Source organism: Nesoenas mayeri, assembly GCF_963082525.1.
Source record: "Nesoenas mayeri genome assembly, chromosome: 19".
Classification (NCBI taxonomy): domain Eukaryota; kingdom Metazoa; phylum Chordata; class Aves; order Columbiformes; family Columbidae; genus Nesoenas; species Nesoenas mayeri.
The window spans coordinates 11,691,678-11,712,280 of record NC_137568.1 but is presented as its reverse complement, the minus strand read 5'-3'; the positions used below and the strand labels follow the sequence as shown (position 1 = coordinate 11,712,280).

General features: G+C 53.9%; 1 protein-coding gene across 1 annotated transcript in view; it reads left to right on the top strand.

The window, feature by feature from the left end:
* Positions 1–20,603, top strand: part of SLC39A11 (solute carrier family 39 member 11) — a gene marked incomplete at its 3' end in the record, with an annotated part of 80,135 nt that overhangs the window by 34,069 nt on the left and 25,463 nt on the right. The window contains exon 6 of the mRNA XM_080356364.1: positions 13,816–13,986. Coding sequence (XP_080212490.1) covers positions 13,816–13,986 — 171 coding nt within the window. The remainder of the gene's footprint in view (positions 1–13,815; positions 13,987–20,603) is intronic.

Here is a 20,603-nt window from a genome sequence, read left to right as displayed (position 1 = left end):
TTGAGCCTCGTTAACTCCGTGCAATATTATCAAGGAGCTTTAATTTCCTGGCTTCACCTGACAATCTGTTAAGTCTTTTTAATTCTGCAGCTGTATAGAACAGGTTACTCAGAAACTCATTTCCAGCCCTGGCCTGGTGATGCCGGCAGCGCCGGCGGCTCCTGCGCGGTGCTCGGGGGGTGGTGATGGTGCTGGTGCTGTAATTAGTCCTCTAGTAATAACCCTTCTGATTAAGCAAGGTAATAGGGCATTAAAACATGACCCCAGGAACATCTCCGGAGGTGGATGTTGCATCAAACCCGTGTCTTGCTGGCATGAGGGGCTGGAATCCCGAATTCCCGTTTCCAGGCTGGAGGGGGATTAGCACAAAGTTTGGGAGAGACACCCTCTGCTGCAGCTGCAGCCGGAAAAACCTGCATTTCAGGGTTTATTAAACTGAGCTAACAATCACTATCGTTGCCTCTGGAGCGGCCGTTGTTTTGGCTTCGCTCAATAAGCGCAGTAATTCATTTATTTTCTAGCTATGGTTCTTTAGTTGAATGGGGATGGGAATAATTTTTAGTCACCCTAAGGATACGTTGGAGGAGGGAAATGGAAATGAGGAGCTCTAGCAGTTGCTCTGCGTTATGGCAGCAATATTAGCGGAGGAGCGATGCCAGGGCATGTACCATGAAGCGTGGGAAGGCCATCGCTGGTACCGTGAAGGAAAGGGAATAAACTGCATCCAAAAAAAAAGAGCTATTCCCCACATTAAAACTAAACAAACATTTTAAGGGTAACGAAGTGTATAAAAAGCCGTAGCCCAGCTGTGGCACCGGGGGTTGAGCGTGGCCTCAGGAGTGTGATGGAGTTTGCAAGGGATGGGAACAACCCCAAAATGGAGCCAGGGAGGGCACTGGAGCGGTCCTGGCCCCCCGTGTAGGTGCACAGTATGGAGACAGATGCATGTATATATTTATATATGTGTGTGTATATTAATATATATCTATTGTAATCGTGTGGTTCTGGTGACACTGTGGCCACTGATGTGTTTAGGGAACAGCCTGTGCTGCTTTGGGATTTTTTATGGTTGCCCCATGCTCGGTGTGTGGTGTGGACGGGCTGTGCCGGGGGCATCGCGGCTCTGCCGCTGCTTCCCGCGGCTCTGAGCAATTACAGACCTCCCAGCAAAGCTGCTGCTCTCTGGGTGTGCAGAAGGGCATGGGGGAACACCACAAAATGTGCTTTTATTGCCTAAAAGCATGAAGCGCTTGTGCGGGGCTTTCTGCTTCTGCAAGGCTGCGCAAACCGTTCCTGAGCTGCTGAGACGGCAAGAACTCGGTGGGCGGGCAGCCCGTGTCCTGACTGGGCTCGAATGCCATGGTGGAGCTGAGCCTGCACCCCAGAGAGACGGATAAACTGAGACTTTGATGACATTTGGGGTTTGGAGCTTGTGGGTCGGGGCTGGGAGCTCTTGGCTGGGTCTCCTGCACCGGAGGATGCTCTGCCCGCTGGGTTTTGCTCTTGCGCACCAGTTTGGCTCCAGTGTAAATGGCAGCTGGTCACTGGGAAGGCTGCTGGGGACGGAACTCATCCTGCTCGGGAGTCAGGAACCTTGTTTCCTTCTGAAGGCAGCGGGTTTGTTTTCCCGAATCACTGATTCTGCTGTGATTTCTGCTGGTGATTGCTTTCCCATCTGATTTCAATTTCAACACGTTTTCATTCCATTCCACTGTGTCCTGAGACAGTTGTTCATGTCCAGGCCTCTTTTTTATCCTTTTCCATGTGGTATATGGCACAGGATGATGAAATATGCCTTTTCACTAAAAATCAATGTTTTATTTCTTTCCCCTCACCAGGAAGCTTTTCCCACATACAAATATTGATTGTTCAGATAAAAGCTAAGTTTACACTGTAATTGCTCTTTAAACCAGTGGGGCTGGTGGGTTTACACTATAATTGCTCTTTTAATCAGTGGGGCGGGTGGGTGCTGGGTGGGAGCCGTGGAACGGGGCTGCTCCTTGGACAGAGATGTTTAGAGATGCACCAAGTGTTTGCCATCTGAAGTACTGCAAGAATACATTGAAGAATATTCTCTTCGGTGCCATCGGGGTGACTTCAGTGGTATTTTCTATTTTCAGGGTTATTTTCAGAGCACACATGTCCCAAGAGGACGACTGGGCGGGAGGGAAACGCTGCAGCTCCCAGGGCAGCGAGAACTGGTCCCCTTGCTCCCAGCGCTGGGGTGACCGTGGGTCCAACCCACGCCGAGGGTGGGGCGGGAGATGCTGCGCGGTTACAGGGTGACTTTTACATATTTGAAGGAAAAAGCTCTGCAAGGGGCAGAGGTAATGAGGGCTCTGCTCCTGCCTCGCGCTGAGTCCCTGCTGCCTAATAAGACAGAAGCTGTGATTGAAGCTTTGTTGCTGCCTGAACTTTTGCAATCGCTCTATTTAATTTGAATTTTTCAGCATCTAAAGAGAGGGAGCTCCTGCTGGTGCCGTTCCTGAGACGCGAACCCAACCTGCAGAGTGTTGCCCCTTCATCTGCCTGGCTCCTTGAAAGGGAGAACAGCTTTGCAGCAGCTGCCCTGCCTGTGCTCTGCCTGCCGCTGCATCCCCAAACCTCCAGTGATGCCCAAGGGATGCAGCCAAAGCCCTGTGTTGTGGCTGGGCCACGCGCAGGGGCGGATGGGCACACCAGCAATCCCAGTCCGCGTGGTTACCAGGAGAGCTGCTGGATAAATAACCCCAATTAGCGAATGTCTTTCTGCTTTTCATGTAGGCACCGCCAGGCTGAAATGACTTTTAGTTTCAAGCTGCTCTGTGTAATGGATGAGCTGCTCGGGGATCCTTCCTGTCACGTCACGTCCCTCGCAGCGGGCTGGTGTCAATGAGGGCTTTGTCTCATCCCAAAACAGGGGCAAATGGCATTCAGCCTGGCTGAGTGGGTTATATGGGGTTCAGGGCTGTTTTTCCCCTGGCAGCACAGAAATAGGCTGTGAATGGCTGGAGCGGGTGCAGGACGTGGTGCTGTCCCCCCTGCACCGGGAGTCACTTTGTCCAGGTTTGGATGCGCAATAGCTGCAGTGGATGGGCAGGGGTCTCAGTGAGGCTTTTCCTCTCTCTTCTTCCAGCGGGCTGTGGGAGCAGGAGGGTTGGTGGGGCTGGAACAGCCCCAGCAGCCGGAGCAGGAGCCAAGCCTGGCAGCTGCTGCGAGGGAGCTGTGACGAGAACACGGTCCCCGAGCGTCCCCGTCCCCAGGGACTGGGCTGGGGGCACCGGTGGCAGCACGGCCTTGGCACTCGGCTTTGTGGGAGCTCTGCAGAAAGAGGTCTTCTATTTTTAATTTTTAAAGACTTGATGGTTTCCCATCTGCATTTGTTGTAAGCTTGAACTAAATTATTTTTTAAGCGGTGTTGTCTGCAAGTCCCGAAGCTCGAGCATATTCACTGCCATCTGTGTGTCTCTACGTAGCTCGCCCCGGGCCCCCGTTTTGTCCTGGCGGGTGATGCTCTCCCTGCACGTGCTGCTCGGTGGTAACTGGAACCTCGAGGGCATGTGGGGAGAGGGGGCGAAGCTGGGGCTGGTTCTCTTCAAAGCCCTGGGATGGATCTGTGGCAGCAGATGGTGCGAACCGCCTTGAAGTCAGTAGGAAATAGCACTGAATCCGCAATGACGTGTGATTAAAATGATGCTTATTTATCTATTTTACTGCCAATGGGCGGTTCTGCTCTTTGTACGAGGGGCTCGGGCTGCCGTGCGGTGCTTTCCCTGCAGGGGGGTGGCGGGAGCGATGCTCAGATTTTAAAATACTCATTAAAATATTTGTTAGGCTCTTTCCACATGAGAGTCTCTTTCCAGTTTGGAGATGGTGGCTGACCCCCAGTATCCCATCCTGGGAAGGGGCAATTTGTAGAGTATCATTTTCTTTTGAAGTTGCACATCCTTTTCCTCGGCCTGTTTGGTGCCGCGGCCGTGCCGCGCTCGGGCGTGTTGGCCATGCCCCGGGAGGTGCGGCGCTGCCGGGACCGAGAGCCCTGTGAAACATCCGCTATTTTCTGCACTGCATCGTGGTTTTGCTGGTTTGGTTCTGGGGTTGTTCTCTGGGGTTGCTGGACCGGCCCCATCATCACGTCTCCACATGTTGGAAGCATCAGGGTCCAGCCATGCGGGGATCAGAAACCCTTCCCCGGGAAACGAGTTGTTGGGCTTAGTGCTGAGGGTTTTGCTGTGAAAAGGCAGATAAAGGCTGGTTAAACTCATCCCTTATTGAAAACTAGAGGAAAATTTAAGGAGTAGATTTTCCATGTACGTGCGTGTGGTTCCCAGCTGAATTCCCGCGCCGTGGCGGAGGAAGGAGAGCTCGGCTGAGTCATCCCCGTCTTCCCACCCCAGGCTGCGAGAGATCGATTTGCTTTGGATTCAAAGGAGGCAAAAACAGCCCAGCTCCTTCCCTGATAAACACCGCTGGGGGTTCACATCCTCTTTTTTTTTGAGACTGATTTTTGAGAGGTATTTTGCTGCTCCTGGTATCTGCTGAGCCAAGAGCAGCCTCCGGGAGACGGGGTCCTGGGATCTTGTAAATGTTGAGGGGCAGAGATGGGGATGATGATGAGCACAGCGTTGTGCTCTGCATGGCCAGGGCTCTGTGATAACCCTCTGCAGGGACAGATGTGGATAAACCTCTGGAAAACTGGCCCGTCCTTGCTGTAGGGGCATCCTGGTGCAAACTGGGATGGCTGGGCTGCGGCTGAATGCAGCCACACAGCCTGTTTCTGCTTAAACTGCTAGAGACGAGAGTTTTCATTTCTGAGATGTTCATCCCAGATCCATAAATTAGAAACTGTCAAAGGAAAAAAAGCCCAGAGTCTTGTCTAAGAGTCTCGTCTCGCAGCTGAGGCTGCTGCCGAATCCTCCGTTGCGCAGCACAGCGCTGCGGGTCGAGCCTCGGCTTTGCTTTCGTGCTTTTACCCCGAGGACTACCTAAAATAGGAGAATTAAAAATTTAGTAGCAGGCTGGGTAGTGCTGTCGTGCGGCAGCAGAAGCCTGGGATCCTTTCATCAAGGCGAGAAGGCATCTCCTGCTCCTCCGGCAGGGCGCAGTTCAGACCCGTGTTCTCCCCCTTGGGCATCGCCCCATTGCAGCGCACGGCTCCGCTGAAGCGGGAGAGACCACATCTCCTGCTCTCCTTCCCGGGAGCTCGTTACACACCAGCTAACGAGCCTCGCTGAGCCTCGGAGCGGCCGCTGGGCTGGGGCCGTGCCTGGGGTGCCGCTGGGACCTGATGTGGTGCCACTGGGACCCGACCCAGCGCCACTGGAAATGCGCTTTGGTGGCCGAAAACCCCGTTGTTCTGCTGGAGTTTGTGTCTGTGCGGGGGGCGGCTGGTGCGTGCGATACTGTTGTCATGTCACACTCCAAACTTCACCCGTCTCTGCGGCAGGTGATGCTCCTGAAACCCCCAGGGTTTGGTTTTGCCAGGAAAACCAGGACGAAAATCCTATTTGCTTGTCCCTTTAGGAGGAGCCAGATTGGCCTCTGCACCCCTGGATTTGATCAGTTGTTGCTCCTAAATATTCCCTGCTCCTGATCTGCAGAAGAAAGGTGATAATTTGGGAAATATGCTGCTTGGAGAACAGTGTTAACAGTGCTAACAGTGTCTCTCAGCTGTGCCGCTTCCATCTCCGGTTAAACCTCTGGGCTCTAATGCATTTATTCATTGATTTTTATTTTCGAACAAATTTAAATAATTTGCAAAGAGAATTTCTCTAGCTGAAATCACTGTGTCCTTGCTGGGTAAAAAAAGAGGAGCAAGAGACTTTGAATAACGGGTGTGCTAGAGCGAAAGAATAAGAGAAATAACAGAGTGAGAATGGAGCAGCTCGTTTTCCTCGTCTCTAGTTTGGCATCTTGAACGTGCAGCAAAGGTGACAATAGCCGCTGTTGTGACACGGCGGCGTGGTCACCGTGTGGTACCGATGTCTGCTTCTGGAGATCACGCGACGTTAGTTTCTGCTCGCTGGATTTCTGTGCTTTCATTCCACTCTAATTAAGAACAACTAGTTCTAGAACAGGCAGGAGAGAAGAGCAGCGGGAAGATGGGCTGGGGGTTGAGGTGCAGGTGTGTGTGTGGAGGTGATGCCAAACGCCCCTTGTGCAGGTGGCTCCTGGCAGACGTGGAGGTGCCGGTGGGACCCGCGGTGCCGGTGGCTCCGGTGAGCCCGTGGTCCCGCGTCACCCCCCGGGCTGCCGGGAGCAGGGTCAGCAAGGTTGTCAGCTGAGCCCTGATTAAATAGCTCCTGATAAAACTTCCCACTTTCTTTTAAAGTAGGTAAGGCGGCAGCGTTGTCTTTTCTCTCCTCAGAGATCCGCTGGTCTGATCTCGCTCCGCTCAGCAGCCGTTCCCTGCCAAGGAGCAGAGGTCTGAACGTAGCTCAGCCCTCTGAAATGAACTGATTAAATTAACTCGAATGTGTAAAGTTTCAGCATAAAATGATTCAGTGATGCACTTTATCTACTGGGAACTCTTTAAAGAGCTCTTGGAAGTTAGCATGAATTAGTTTGCTTAAAAGCACCTGGTGCATGTAATTACATTTAACATCGTGCTGGCGTTCTCACCCGAGAAATTAATCTTTAAACGCCACAAACATCGAGGTTTTTGGCATTCCTCCTGCCTTCTGACATCAGGCACTCTGTGTCACCCGAGGGTGACAGCACCATGGCCTTGTCACCACTGCGCAGCTGATGCCACGTCACCTCTGTCCCTCGGGTTTGGTCCTTCCCTGGGAAGCAGCCTTGTGGCACCGCTCAGCGCGAGGTCCTGTGCCTTAGTGGGGGATTTCCCGACCGTTTCTGGGGCAGGAGCGTGGGGCGACGGGCTTGAGGTGATTCTGGTGCTGGGATCTCCTGAGCATCCCCCCTCGGCCGTGGGGATCCCCGTCTGGCACACGGAGAGGCTGCTCTGAATGGGGCTTTGGTGTCTGAGAGCGAACCCCCGTGGCTCTTTAGGAGCACGGTGCTGGTTTAACGCATCCAGTTGTGCTTTCCGAAGGTTTGGATTGTCTGGGACAGCTTGGGCCGACCAGTGCTGTTCCTTTGTTGCATTTCTCCAGCGCCTTCCCCTCTGAACACTGCGTTATGGGTTTATTTCCCCTTACAGTTCACCCAAAGGCAGGCTGGCAGCTCTCTGGGGTGACGGGAGCTTTGCAGGGTGCAGGGATTACATGGCACTGGGAGATAAAGCGGGGCAGTGATAATGTCCGTGCCTGTGTGTCTGCATGTGCGCGATTTCTCGGGCTGCTGGGAATAAACGGTGGCGCATAGAGGGCTGGAGCAGTAATTTCATGCGAGACTCGATGACGGATTGCTGGAGCAGTAGGGGAGACGTTTATGCATCAGGATGAAGGTTTTTGGGGACAGAGGTGGCGTCTGCAGAGTGGGAGAGGCTGGGAAGGGAGGGAGCGGTGCAGCACCAGCAACGTGCTCTGGAGATATAACCATTGCAAGAAGGAGCTGCCCTGGGTCTCAGGGGAGCTCTGAAATTGTCCCGGGTCTCTTTTCAGGCTGGGTTGTTCCCAGTGTGAGGTTTGAGCTGGGGTTTGGGGGTATGGGGCTCCCCTTTGCTGTTTGGCGATGGGGGCGGGGGGGGCGGGAAGGCTGGCGCGCTCCAGCGTCCTCCTGGCTCCAAATTTCAGACGGATCCTGGCAATAATGGTGTGTCTGAGAGCAAGTGGTAGTCAGTCATGCTGAATTAAACAACCTTTTATGAAAGCTCCTGTGCACGCTTGGATAAATGGAGGCACCTAATAGACAGTGAGTCATGACACTCTATTTATCTTCCTCACTGAAAGCCTGAGCAGATGCAGGGACCTCTTTTATCTGCCAGAAACACTGGAAAATGAATCCGTTACGTCCAGGGGCTGCAGGGCTGAGATGACGCCGGCAGGCTGGGGTTGCCGTCACCGCGATGTGCAAACGGGTGGCACGGGCGTCCCATTCCGTCCCTGCCACAACACCTGCTGTGGTGGAGGGGTTGATGGCCCTGGGCTCTGCTTGGGCACCTGGAACCTGGGCTCGAGCAGCCCGAGCATTTGCTAGCGGTAAATAAGTACTGCTTTTTAAAATACATCCTTATTTTGACCATAGCTGGAACAACTGCGAGGAGCTCCTCGCTCAGCAGCTTTGCTTTCTGCGTGCAGGCTTTCCAGGAGCTGGATTTTCCCTGCTTTTGGGGACTTATTTCTTGAAATAAAGCCTTCTCCCTTGGCGGTGTGATTCCCAGCTCCTCTCGCGCTGTCAGACGTGCTCAGAGCCCTGGGACTCGCGATGCTCCACTGCCTTCCCACACCTGCCTGCGAAGGGGACGGCAGTCATCCCGCAAGAGGTGCTGCGCTTAATTACTTAGAGTAATTAAAGCCTTTTCCGGAGGTGTTGGATCAGAGCCGCGTGCCGGTGTGATGGTGAGGAGCAGATGCTCGCGGACACCCATCTGCTCTTTAGCATCCCGGCCCTTCTGTGCTCCCTGAAATTCCTGCTGCAGCGGCACAAGGAGGATGAGGAGAACAGGGATCTGGAGGAATTTGGGAAGGGGCCGAGCTCCCATCGCTCGGTGTGTGCGAGGAATAGCTTTGTTATGTGTGTCTACAATGGGATGGGTGCTCGGTGCTGGGGGATGGACCGCTGGCTCCTGTCCCAGGCGCTGCCAGTGATCCTTGAAAAAAGCCTTGAAAGTAAGCAAAAGGGTGACGAAAGGTACCAGCGGTGTCCTCGGAAGGCAGCGAGCCGGCGCTGTGCCGCAGAGCGATGCGGGGGTGCTGCTGGGTGCGCATCTGGCTCCGCTTCCCGGGGGCTGTGGCTGTTGGGTTTGATGCAATTTCTCTTCTGGGGCTTTCCCATGGTTCAAAATGAAGGAAAATGAGAGGGGATGGTGTGCAAGGGAGGGTACCACTGCCTTCCATAGCCGTCAGATGGAGAAGGGATGCTCTGTGTCCCTCCTGTGGGAGGGTACCACTGCCTTCCGTAGCCATCAGATGAAGGAGGGATTCTCTGCGTCCCCCCTGTGTCCCCTGCCCGGTGTCCCTGCAGACCCTGGAGCCCATGGCCGTGGGCTCAATTCCTGGGCGCTGCAGCACGAGGCGGATCCAGGGTGGATTTTGCAGAGTGGAAGCGCCGATGGGACCCGCGTGCCACGGCGATGAAGCCCAACTGCCACGACGCATTTGTTACATCTGCTTAAAGTTAATGGAGCAGCGAGGGTTTATGAGACGAGCGGAGCGGGGAAGGGTTTGGTTTTGTAGAGATGTTAATAGCGTCACGCTCGCTGTGCAGACAAGCGTTTGTGGAAGGGGCTGGGACTGACTATCAGACCTTGGGGAATCTTAGAAATTTTCCAAGTAATTTTGATTTCTCTTGGCCATTAGGGAAGAGAGTTTAAGATGCAATTATTTTCCGCACCTCAGGAAGGGCTCGCAACTCCTTGTGTTATAGTTTTCTTTAGCAAATGGTTCCTTCCTCCCTATCCCACCCCCAGACAAGGGGTCTAGCCGAGCTTGCTCAGCTCTGCTGCTTTTCATAGAGGAGCTCTAATGCATAACACAGATTTCCAGCTGCAAGCGAGCAGGCGCTGGCAGTAATGAGGGTGGTGTCTGGAGGCTCGGAGGAGCCGAGCGGAATTTGGCAGCACTGGGCCGGCTGCTGCTTTGCCGTTACCTGTGCGCAGGGGTTGCGGTCGCAATGGATGTGGTAGAAATGAATGAGACGAAGACATCACTGGGTGGAGCCTTTTCAAATAAGAGTATTTGTTGCTTTGCTTCCTTTGCTGTGTTCCCGCGTGCATCAACACCAAACAACTTTTACAAATAATTGGTGAGCGGTGCTTAACCATATTTTTTAATAAGTCTATTGCGCATCCATGTTTGGCACCGTCTCCCCTTCTCGCAGGCTTTAGAGGTGGGAGCCGGCAGATTTTTATAAATGAGGGTGCTAATTCATCCCTTGCAAGTTTAATCTGAAGGAAGAAACCCTGACCTGGGACTATATTGCTGTGAGAGCCCCGAGATCCCTCCCTTGGCCACTGGCAGGTCCAGGTCCCTTCTTGGTGATGCGGAATCTTGTTGCAAAAATTTGATGGGGAAATTGATGGGGAAAGATGGAGGAGGGTTTGGAGCTGTAAAAGATTTTCCTTCCAGCGTCTTCAGCCAAGGGAGGCTCCAGGTTTCCATCAGGAGCGGGAAAGGAGGAGGTGCTGGGATGCTGCCCATGAGAACGTGTGGTGTCGGGGGTACCGGCTCCATCCAGCCCCTGTGCGCTGGAGCTGCGCTGCAGGTTGGAATTAACACTGAACGGGGTGTCCGGCTGCCCGCGGGGCTCGCACGGGCTCCTCGCACAGAGAATGCGCTGATGGGGGTTTAAGCAGTTCAACACGTTTAATTTCAAGCATTTGCGAGCTGTGGTAGGAGAGAGGCAGCGCTAAAGCTGGGCCTAACTGCAGAGCAGCAGGGCTCTAAAGCAGATGTGAGAAGCTAGAGAGCTGCACAGACTGCAGCGCGAATTTGGGAGCTAAAGTGCTGCGGTAAGGAGAGTTTTTCTGAGCACACTGAGTAAACAGCGTGTTCGTCTGTTTGTGTACCGCTTGTGGGTGCAATAAAGCCGAGCTCACGGCTAATGCAAACAGTTTTCATTAAGAAATAATCAAAAATAAAAAGCCATTTCACATGCTGATAAGAAGCCAGTTGGGTTTTATATTTCAGCAGCAGTTTAAGCCATACTCCAAGCCATTTATCTTTTTCCAGCGCTGGCTGCAGAGGATATGAAAAATGCAGCAGGCTGCACATATGTAATTAAACTTTTGGCAGAATCTTTGCCCTGCAGCTTTACGAAGAAATTCAATAATGATAAATCAAGTAGAATATAGAGAGGACTTTTTGTGAACAAGATTTAAAATAACGTATGTGGCACAGATCATTATTTGCCACATAATTGCCTTGGCAACGTTCTTGCGAGTACCCTTGTCTGATTGTGTCGGCTATTCTCTCAAAACCACCCTTTCTTCTGCGCTTATCGCTGCTCCAATTTGCTATTGAGGCTTTGCTGATTTCCAGCCAAATCCATGTTTAGCCGTAATTATTGTTTTGTTGCGGCGTTTCAAGCTGGGAGCGCTTTGGTTGTTGCGTTTTGTGTGACAGCCGCGCAAGTCCCGTCCTGTCTGTGTCCAGCACCCTGAGCTGGTGTCTTCAGCCCACTCTAATGATCTTCTTTTCCTTTCGCAGCACCTGGAAGCGAAACACACCGCTTGACCCGTGTGCGGTTTGAGTCTCACTGTTCCATGTGACACTATGGCTTCAATCACCCTGGGGTTGTGTCCATGGTTTTGCTGCCTTTATCCCCTGCTAATGCACTGGTAATTTGTATGAGAGGCAATTTTGTGTCCAAATTGCCCATCTAAACCACCCTCTGTGCTTTCCCTGTAAAAGCTGCGTCTATTTTTTGCATTTCCCACAGATTTCCCCCATGTGGTGCTGGCAGGGGCACCGTGGCATCCCCGTCTGTTGTCACCGCTGCCCTCAGAGCTGTGGCAAATGTGCTTGTAAAAAGTCTGATTTCATCAACAGTTTTGTCAGTCATACCAAGTACTGTAAGTAGAATAAAGTAATGAAAAAAGGTATCTAATGGAAATGGCACCGGTGTGCCAGACGGAGCAGGTACTTTGGCAGGTGGGGGGCTCAGGTGAAGCAACGGAGCTGGGGGTTTGATTTGTTAGTGAGAGCTGGGAAATGGATCTTTTCTGGCAATTGGGGAGCCCTGCAAACCGCCCTGGTCATTCCCAACAGAACGAGAAGGACTGGAGCTTCCCCGGTGCCGTGAGCGTTGTCCGTCGCATCCCTCGCTCTGCTCCTCCGTGGAGCTTTGCGCTTCTTCTCAATGAAAATTCACCCACAAATAGGCATCGTGGGGCTGGAAAGGCTTCGCTTTGACGTTTAAGCGTTAGCAAAAGCCTCGCTGCGGGAGTCCTGGGGGACAGCGCAGCTTTACGGTGAACCCGTCAACCCCAGGAACGAGGGAAATGAGGAGGAAGCGCGGCTGGAATAAACACGCTGGTGTTTTGTCACTGGAATTTCTCTGAATGCCATGGAAACCGTTTTCCCTGCTCTCCAGAAAGCCCTTGGCTGCGGTGGGGGATTCCTGCCCCTCTCTGCATCCCGCGTCCCCCCGGTTTTCATGTCCCGCGGCTCCAACGATACCGGGAGCCTGGGGACAGTGCGGGACGGTGACACGGTGCAGAGCCCGGCCCGTGGGTCAGCGTGGGTGAGCTGGATAACGCTGGCTGTGGGGGGCGTGCCAAGCAATTAAAGTAATCCAGCGCTCTGGCAGGAGAAGGGAATTTGATCTGCGAGTGGGACTGGCGCTGCTCGTCCTTGCCATTGCTTAAAAATCTTTGTCTTTGTCCCTGCGGGCTGGGATGAAGCTCTGCCACCAAATGTTACTGCGGATTATTGACTGGGTGAGGGTTTGGGGACAGAAAGTGGCTCCGTACGGCTAATGGCAGTGACAATGTTTATCTGTGCGGCATCTCTTGTGTTTGCAGAGCAGCCGTGGCCTTTTGGGGGAACGCACGAGCCTGGCGGGTGTCAGGGTTTGCAGCCCTGGTGGCACCGTGCGGGGATGCTCCTGGTCCCGCTGCCATCAAGTGGGGTTTTCGTCTTTCCCCGTTTTTCCAGTTTTATTTTCCTTTTTAGGATGCCTTTACGTGTCTATTTTCATGTTGCAGATGGCACGATGCAGAGCGGTGCTGACACCCCTGCGTTCCCCAGGTGACCCCATGTGTCAATTTGCACGAGTCCTCTTAGGCTGAGGTTCTTAATTAGCACTGAAAACACAGGCTGGGCAGCGTGCAGCGGGCTGGTCGGCATCGTCCTGCCTCCCAGTGCCGGGGAAGCAGTTGGCATTCCATCAAAACGCTTTCAGACGGCTCCGGGGTGGGTCAAGGGACAGGAGAGAGAATTATACAAATCCAAGGGGAGAGAATTATATTGTCTGAATGTCAAATCTGTAATACGAAGCTGTGGCTGTTGCTGTGTGAGGTTGAGGACTTTATGCTCCTCGTTTCTTGACTTCCCTTCACCTTTTCATGCTGACGGTGATCAGTGAAGGTCTCGGTGTGCGGGGGTTTTATTACGGTGCTGCCTGGCGCTCGTTCCACCCTTCACAGCCCTAAATGGGGCTTGGATTTTAGTGGCATGTTTTTAAATAACTGGTTGAAGTAGGGCTGATAGTAACGGTCCTGCTGGGAGCAGAGGTCTGGGAGAGCCCGGGGTTATCTGCTGATGTCTCAGCAAATGGCAGCGGCAAATCTTTTGGTAGCAGAACAAATGGTCACTAAATACGGCTCAGTGCACTCGATTCGTGACCGGAGTGAAATCAAAAGGTAGCGTTACGGGGTTTCCCTTCAGCAGCGAAGGCGGTGGAGCTGCAGACCTGCCAGGTTTGGGGTTGCTGAGGGGGGACAGTCTCACTGTGTGTCCCTCATCATCCTCACAGGGCCCCAGGGCTCATCCTGGCCAGGTGGGGACGTTGCAGGGGGGTGATGAGGAGGAGGATGCAGGAATGAACTCCTGCTTTGCCTTTGGTGTCCCTGACCCGTGGGCTCTGCAGATCGCTTGGGGAAACCCCCCACCCCAAACTGAACCAAACCAGGGGGCCAACACACCCCCCTTCATCCCTGCTCGGTCAGTGTTTCTCCTTCTCTCTGCTTTGTCCTTCGGGGAGGGGGGGCAGGAGATGCCCAGCTGTCCGTCTGTCTCCTTGGCTAACCCAGCTCTTTTTCTGTACCCCCAGACAAAGGTGAGAACGGGGAGCCCTACCAGAGGAGGAAGGGAGTGGGGGGCAGCCTGCCAGACCCCCCCCCGCCATTCCCCGCGCCCAGAGACGCTGCCCCCCCGGCCGGCAGCAGCAGCTGGAGGCGGATTCTGCTGATGATCCTCGCTATAACCATCCACAACATCCCAGGTAAGTCCTGGCTGTCTGTCCATCCACCTCACCCTCTTTCCAGGGTCAGTGCCGTCCTGGGGGGTCAGTGCCGTCCTGGGGGGTCAGTGCCATCCTGGGGGGGTCAGATGGTGGCTGCTGCCTTCTCTCCCTTCTGCTTTTTGGTGCTGCTCACAGATGGCCCCCGGCGAGCGGTGCCTGGTGCCGTTTGACAGGGGCTGTCACATCAAATCCTGCTCTCCTGGTGGGGCTGAGCCACGCAAGGTCTTGGCAGCAAAAGCCCCTCTGAGGGGGGACGCGGGGGGCTCGGCCTGACAGCTGCGTCTTGAACATCTGCAGCCCCGCTCGCTATCGCCAGCTTGTCGTGGGCGAAAGTCATAAACCCGCGAGTATATTGAGAAGGATGACACTGTAAAGACAACAAAATCTGGTCTCTTTGTGTTTCTTTTCTGGTCTGTGTACCCGCAAGAGATGCAATTTAAAGCGCCGCTTCTCTGCGGGAAGACGTACAGTTGGTTTTTCTTGTTGGAGGGACGGAGTTTGCCAATAGACAGAGAACTGCAGAGCCCCCGGTCTTGAAGGGCCGCATCCTGCCGGGGGCTGGGCTGCGAGACTGCGGAGAAAGGAGTGATCAGAAAAAGATGAGATAGGTTTGTAACAGCGGAGGACGCTCAGCTGCTTTGCAGTTCTTGGTGGTGCTGAAAGTTAACATAAGGCAACCTTTTCAAACGTTTCTCCTTCCCCGCCCCGTCTCTTCCTCCCTCCTCCGCTTGCTCTGCCCGGCTCAGGTTGGATCCTGGTTGGGGTGAGTGCAGGGGGAAAGGAAGAAGCTTTTCCGCATAACTTGGGTCTGTAAACGTGGAGAAAAACGCGAAGTGCCGCGGTTTCCGAGCTGGCGCGGCCGCGTTGGCAAGGAGGCGGCTATTGTCAGCGCCGGGAGCTGCCGCAGCGCCAGCCCCGCGGCCGGGGGGGCTCCCCGCAGCCTCACGTGGGCTTGTGCATCTTCAAGAGCGACTTGCATCCTGTGCCAGGGCATCTGTCTGAAATTCCATCGCTGGTCGGGCTTCCTGGGTGCGAAAGCTCCGTTATGGGTCTGTGATCACAGATCCTGCGTTGATACCCCAGGGTTGAAGGGCAGGAGGAGATCCACGGTGGGCTCTCTGTCACCGGAGTGGGGACACACGTGGGTGTTCTTGTGCTGGAGCACCGGTGACCGCCCTCCCTCCCGGCCCTGCTGCTGCTGCTTCTCTCTGGGCACTAATTGCTTCATTCCAGCCAGTCATTGGTTCCCAGCACTTGCGGGTGCTCCTGCCCCCATGGATTTTCCTCTTTTCATCCTTTTTTTTTTTTCTTAATTATAGGTTTATAGCTCAGATGTCTTAGTTCAGCTCCATGTATTGCCGGGGGAGGCAGAGGTATGGCAGGAGAGGTGAAGAGGGAGCTTTAAATTAGCCATGTGTACAAAAAAAAAAAGAGAAACGTTTGCACTGAGCGAACCGTAATTGGATTTCATCCTTCAAACGAGGTGTCAGGAGCCCGGGGTGAAGAGCCAGGCAGCGTGTGCATCTCGCTGTGTCGGCTGGGGATTCCTGTCGCTGTCACCAGCAAAACAAGAAAGTTGGTAGAGGAGTGAATGAAGCGTCACCCGTAGCAATAGGTCAATGGCAGCGCAGTCCTGGCTGTCGCAGACGCCGCTCTAACCTTTCATTGTGTCTGCAAGAGCACAAAGCCGCCCTCGGACGGCTACAGAGGCTCAGATATTCCCTTTTGCATCTTAAAGGTCACAATATTCAAGCTTAATATCCAGAGAGTTGTGTGAGAGGGATGGTTTGTGGATGGCTCAGCTCTGGGTCATGATGGGGGCGTCTGTCCCTGCCCAACCCTGTCCCCAGAGTCCCTCTGCTGCTCTTGGCCCGCTGGCGTGTCCCTTTCCAGTGCTGCTGTGGGGCCGGGGGGTGCCAGTGGTTTGTGCTCAGTGGGGGTGCACGCTGATGACAAATCCCTGCACCAACCTCCTCCTTTCACCGCGGATTTGCCCAAAATCACCCAGACGTTTCAAGCTGTGGAGGTTGGACTTGAGCCCGCGTTTGCCGTCGTGCTCCCCAGAGCCCTGTCCGCAGGTCAGGGGGCGCCAGCACCCATTTCACCCTAATCAATAATTCAGATTGTGATTGCAACGGGAGCTCGTGGCCTGCCTTGCTCAGCACGGAGGTCTCTGGGCTGGCATGAAGCAGCAGATGCTGGTCCAGGCTCTGGCTGAGCAGCGGGACGGGGTTAAGCTCGGCTTTCCCAGCGAAGCCGGCAGCATTTCTGTGCTCTGCTGCGGCCCCTGCCTGCGGCGCAGGGTTTGGAAACACTGTCATGTTCTACCTCAATTATCAGCCCTGCCAGCGGAACGGCTGACGCTGTAATTAGCGCAGACTCCTGCAGGGTAACGACACCTCGGCTGGGGTGGCAGCACGGGCGCTGGGGGGAAGCTCTGCCCAGGTGCCTCCGATGGGCTGCAAATGATCGTGCTCTTTGAAACCTGCGGCGTTTGAGCCCAAACTCCACCAGGTCCCTCTGTCTGATGGTTAAAACCCTCACAAGGCCCAGGTCTGGTCCTGTTCTCCTCCGCCGTTGGTGGGGAACGCGCTCCCTCTTTCATTGCCAGCCGAGAACAGTTGTATTTACTTTGAGCCCCATTTGGGGACGAACATGTTTTGGTCTTGGCAATGCATCTGTCTTTGGTTTCAGGCAAATGTGCTGCGAGCTGGTTAACGTGCGGGTGAGATAATTGAATGTAAAGACCAGCCTCTCACATTCAGTCTCTATTTAGTGGGTTCTGCCGGCAAGCAAAAGGTTTGTTAATTTGTTCCAAAGCAGGAAAGAATAAATGTAAAGAATAAATTGATAATGACAGGAGATGCCAAACTGCAGACTGTTCCTGCTAATTAATATTCATATATGCTGGGTTTAGTGGAACATTAATTATGTATTTAATCAAGCCCTGTTTATGCTGGTTTATCTTTGTACCTTGGGTGGCTGTTACGCTGAAGACTTCAGATTAATTAAAACGTTACTGGCGTATCACAAATAACAATTAGCGAGGTGTGAGTTGAACCGCCTTTCTCTTTGCGCTCCTTTGGAAGGGAGGAGGCGGCAGGACGGAGCTGGTGGGGCCGTGGGAGCTCCGGGGGGGTTTGCTCTGCTCTGAGCCCCGTGTGGGGCTGCAGGCAGGGGTGTCTGTGCTGCCCGAGACAGGGGCGTCCCCCGGCATGGGGATGCTGCGGTGACATCCCTGCCCTGAACGCTCCCGCCGCTGCAGGTGAGATGGAGGAGAGGACCAAGGCCATGTTCTGCAACCGCCATTGTGTCTCGGGATGAAGGAGGGAGGACCAAGGCCACGTTCTGCAGCCACAATCCTGTCCCAGGATAGAGCAGAGGACCAAGGCCACGTTCTGCAACCGCCATTGTGTCCCGGGATGAAGGAGAGGACCAAGGCCATGTTCTACAACTGTCATCATGTCCCAGGATGGAGGAGAGGACCAAGGCCACATTCTGCAACCGTCATCGTGTCCCGGGCTCTCCCTGCAGCCATGGTGCTCACGGGGGTGTCCCGGGCTCTGCGCCTCCCTGGGGTGATGCTCGAGGGAAGGTGCAGCCTGGAGAGGGGGCAGGATTTATGGTGCTGGCACCCTGCTTGTGTCCCCGTCACCAGGCTGCCGTCGAGGCACACCGAGTCCATTACTTACGGTGGTGGTTCCTCGCATTGGTGATTGATTCAGGCCGGGCACCTCCCGCCTGTCCCCATGGCAGCTCGGTGTCACCTCTCCATCCCTATGGACAGCACAGAGTGGCAACAAATGCTGCCGCCGCTTTGTTTTATCCCAAGGAAATGGGAGTAGAAGGGAAGTCTGCACCAAAGCGTGATAAATGTCAAATTGATTTGAAACACGCTTGTTTGCAGCTTCGCCTGGGAAGCAAAACGCTTCGGCTGAGCGCCCTTGGGCCAGATAGCGTGAGACCTGCCTGCTACCCTCTGTGCGGTGACAACGGGCTGGGGACAGCCCTGGGAGCCAGAGCTGCCTGGACGCTGGCTCTTCTTTATGGCTTCTTACAGCCTGAACCGCTTGTAATGTCCTTTTATGTGTCTCTGGCTTTATGACCGTCTCCGGAGAGGAGCAGGCGGTGTGTTTTGGCTCCAGTTGTTGGCTGGTGGGTGTAGGGGACCCTTTGGTACCTAAATCATGGGGCGGTTTGACATCTCCCAGGTGCCACCCTACACATGGGGATGTCCCACCACTGCGTGACCGAGTCCAGGTCCAACACATTCCCTGGGTGGGTGCAGGGTGGGATGCTGGAGGCTGCAGCTTTTTATCCCTTAAACCACGGCAGCAAAGCCCAACCAGGGCTCGTCTGTCGGTCCTGAACAGAGCTGGTGTTTGGTGTGGTGGGGCTGGTCCCGAGATGATGGGCAATTCCAGGATGTGGCTGGATTGCCTGTTGCTGAGGAGCTGTGAGTGAGGGGCTGTGGCCGCGTGCTGTGCCTCAGATTGGTGTTCCTTGCAAGGGGGTGATTTCCAGGCTGGTGACTTTGTCATTAGCAAAAATTGATTGAATTAGCTCTCCTGGGCCAGGTGCTCCTGTGCACTCGGCCTCCCGGGAGAAAGCTCAGGCAATGAATGTGATATTGCATCTCAGTTATAAAGGAAAGTGATTATTTATATGAATATTCTCAGGGATCCATTTAAAGGTTGGTAACATTCATTTTGAATGATGGAATTTTTTTGGTTGGTCTATTGAAATTGAGACTATTTTACAATTTTTGACTTTAATATGCATTTGGTACCCGCTGGGGTTCGGCAGAGCATGACAACGGGAGCTGTTTAGCGGCGCTGATTAATCTGTGTCTCATCCGTGTGATGCCTCTTTCTGAAATTACAGCAAACCTTCCACTGTCACTTCTGCTGGTTGCATCACTGTTAATGGCTGTTCTTGGGCACTCTTGGAGCACCTTTGATTTCTGCAGAAAGGCATTATTTTTAGTAAGAAAAAGGAGGAGGAGAAGATTTGTTTGGAGCTTGAATTTCAGAGAAGAGGATGAAAAGAGGAAGGGAATGTGTCTGTGCATCGATGGAGCTCTGGAGCTGCAGAGGGCAGCGGGGAGAGCGCTGGCCCCAGGACCTGTGACTTGTCTTTGTGACTCAGAAGGATGCAAAGATGCACATTTGAACAGTCATGAATTTTTCACAGTGCTTTCTGCTCCAGGGAGAAGATAATCAGCCTGGGACGTGGCTTTCCAAGGCCGCTGCCCATCGCAGCGGTTTGATTTCCAGAGGGACCCTCCGGCGTGGATGCGTCAGGGATGGAGCGGTGCTTGGTTTGCGACGTGATGGCCCCGCCAGAGGAGAAAGGTCAGATGGGCTGCAGCCCACAGAGCCAGAGCTGGATGTTCGGTGCCAACCGGAGCGTTTCTCCCTGCAGTGACTCATGTGGGATCAGCAGCAGCGCGGCACTCACTCCGGGAAAGGTTGCTTTAACCTTTCATTAAACTTGTCTTTAATTGTCGCCTCATCGGCACATATTTTGACACTTTCAGCTATTAAGCACCTCGATGGATTGAAGGGACTTGCTCTAAGTCGTTAAGCTTCTTGTGCGAGGGGGTGGAGTGTGGGCAGGCGGCTGGGCCAGAAGGATGCGGGCAGCAGCCCCAGCAATGCTCTCAGCAGCCCCGGGACGGCTCTGCCCGCTCCTCTGCTCCAGACGAGCTGCCACCACCACAATCCTGGACCTGTGAAGGTGGATGCTGAAAAGCAACCCTTCCATGGGCACAGCGGGGCTCCCCGGTGCCTGCGCACACCGAGCATCGCTGCGCCCCTGCCCTCTGCGGGTGAATAACAGCCCCGCATAAACGCAATTTTGTGTGTTACGTGGGCATGGTTGGCAAATCTTCCTGTGCGTCCCGGGGGTGTCACAGCCCCGCACGATGGCACCGTTAAAGGCGGGAGCAAGAGTCCGGGGGTCTCTAATGCCCCATTGGCAGCGGCTCATATTTCAAAAAGCCATTTGCAGGCAGACACCTGGCAAGGCAGCAGAGAGCTGATAATGTACCGTTATCTCTGCGGCATCATTTTTACTTTGTGATCAGTGTTTTGTAAGCGGTAACAGCCACAAAGGTGACAAAAAGCAATTAAATACAGTATTTCCACCAGCTGGAATGAAAACCCGCTGCAATATTCATGTGGAAGCTCCTTTGCTTTCTTATCCCCATCAGATCTCGCAGGTCTGTTGCATTAAACATCGGTGAGCAGCGGCCTGAGAAATCATTTCCGTGCTCGAAATGAAACATTAAATATCTGCGGTGGATTCGGGTTGCGTGGGCTTGGGTTGGTCCCTCCTCTTAGAGGTGTTTGGGAAAGAAGTTGTCTTCTCATCTCCATGATGAAGGAGCTTTGGGATGTTGAGCAGTTCCTTTAATTCTTTAAAACCGGGTGTCCCAGATTTGCTCTGTGCAGCTCGGGCACACTCGTCCCCTTCTTGTCCCCAGCCAAAGCCCTTCGGCCGGGCTGGGTGCACTCAGGTGGGTTTTCTGTTGGGAACACCCAGTTCTGGCGGCTTTTTCGACAAAGCACCTGTGAAATTACCTGGGAACCCCT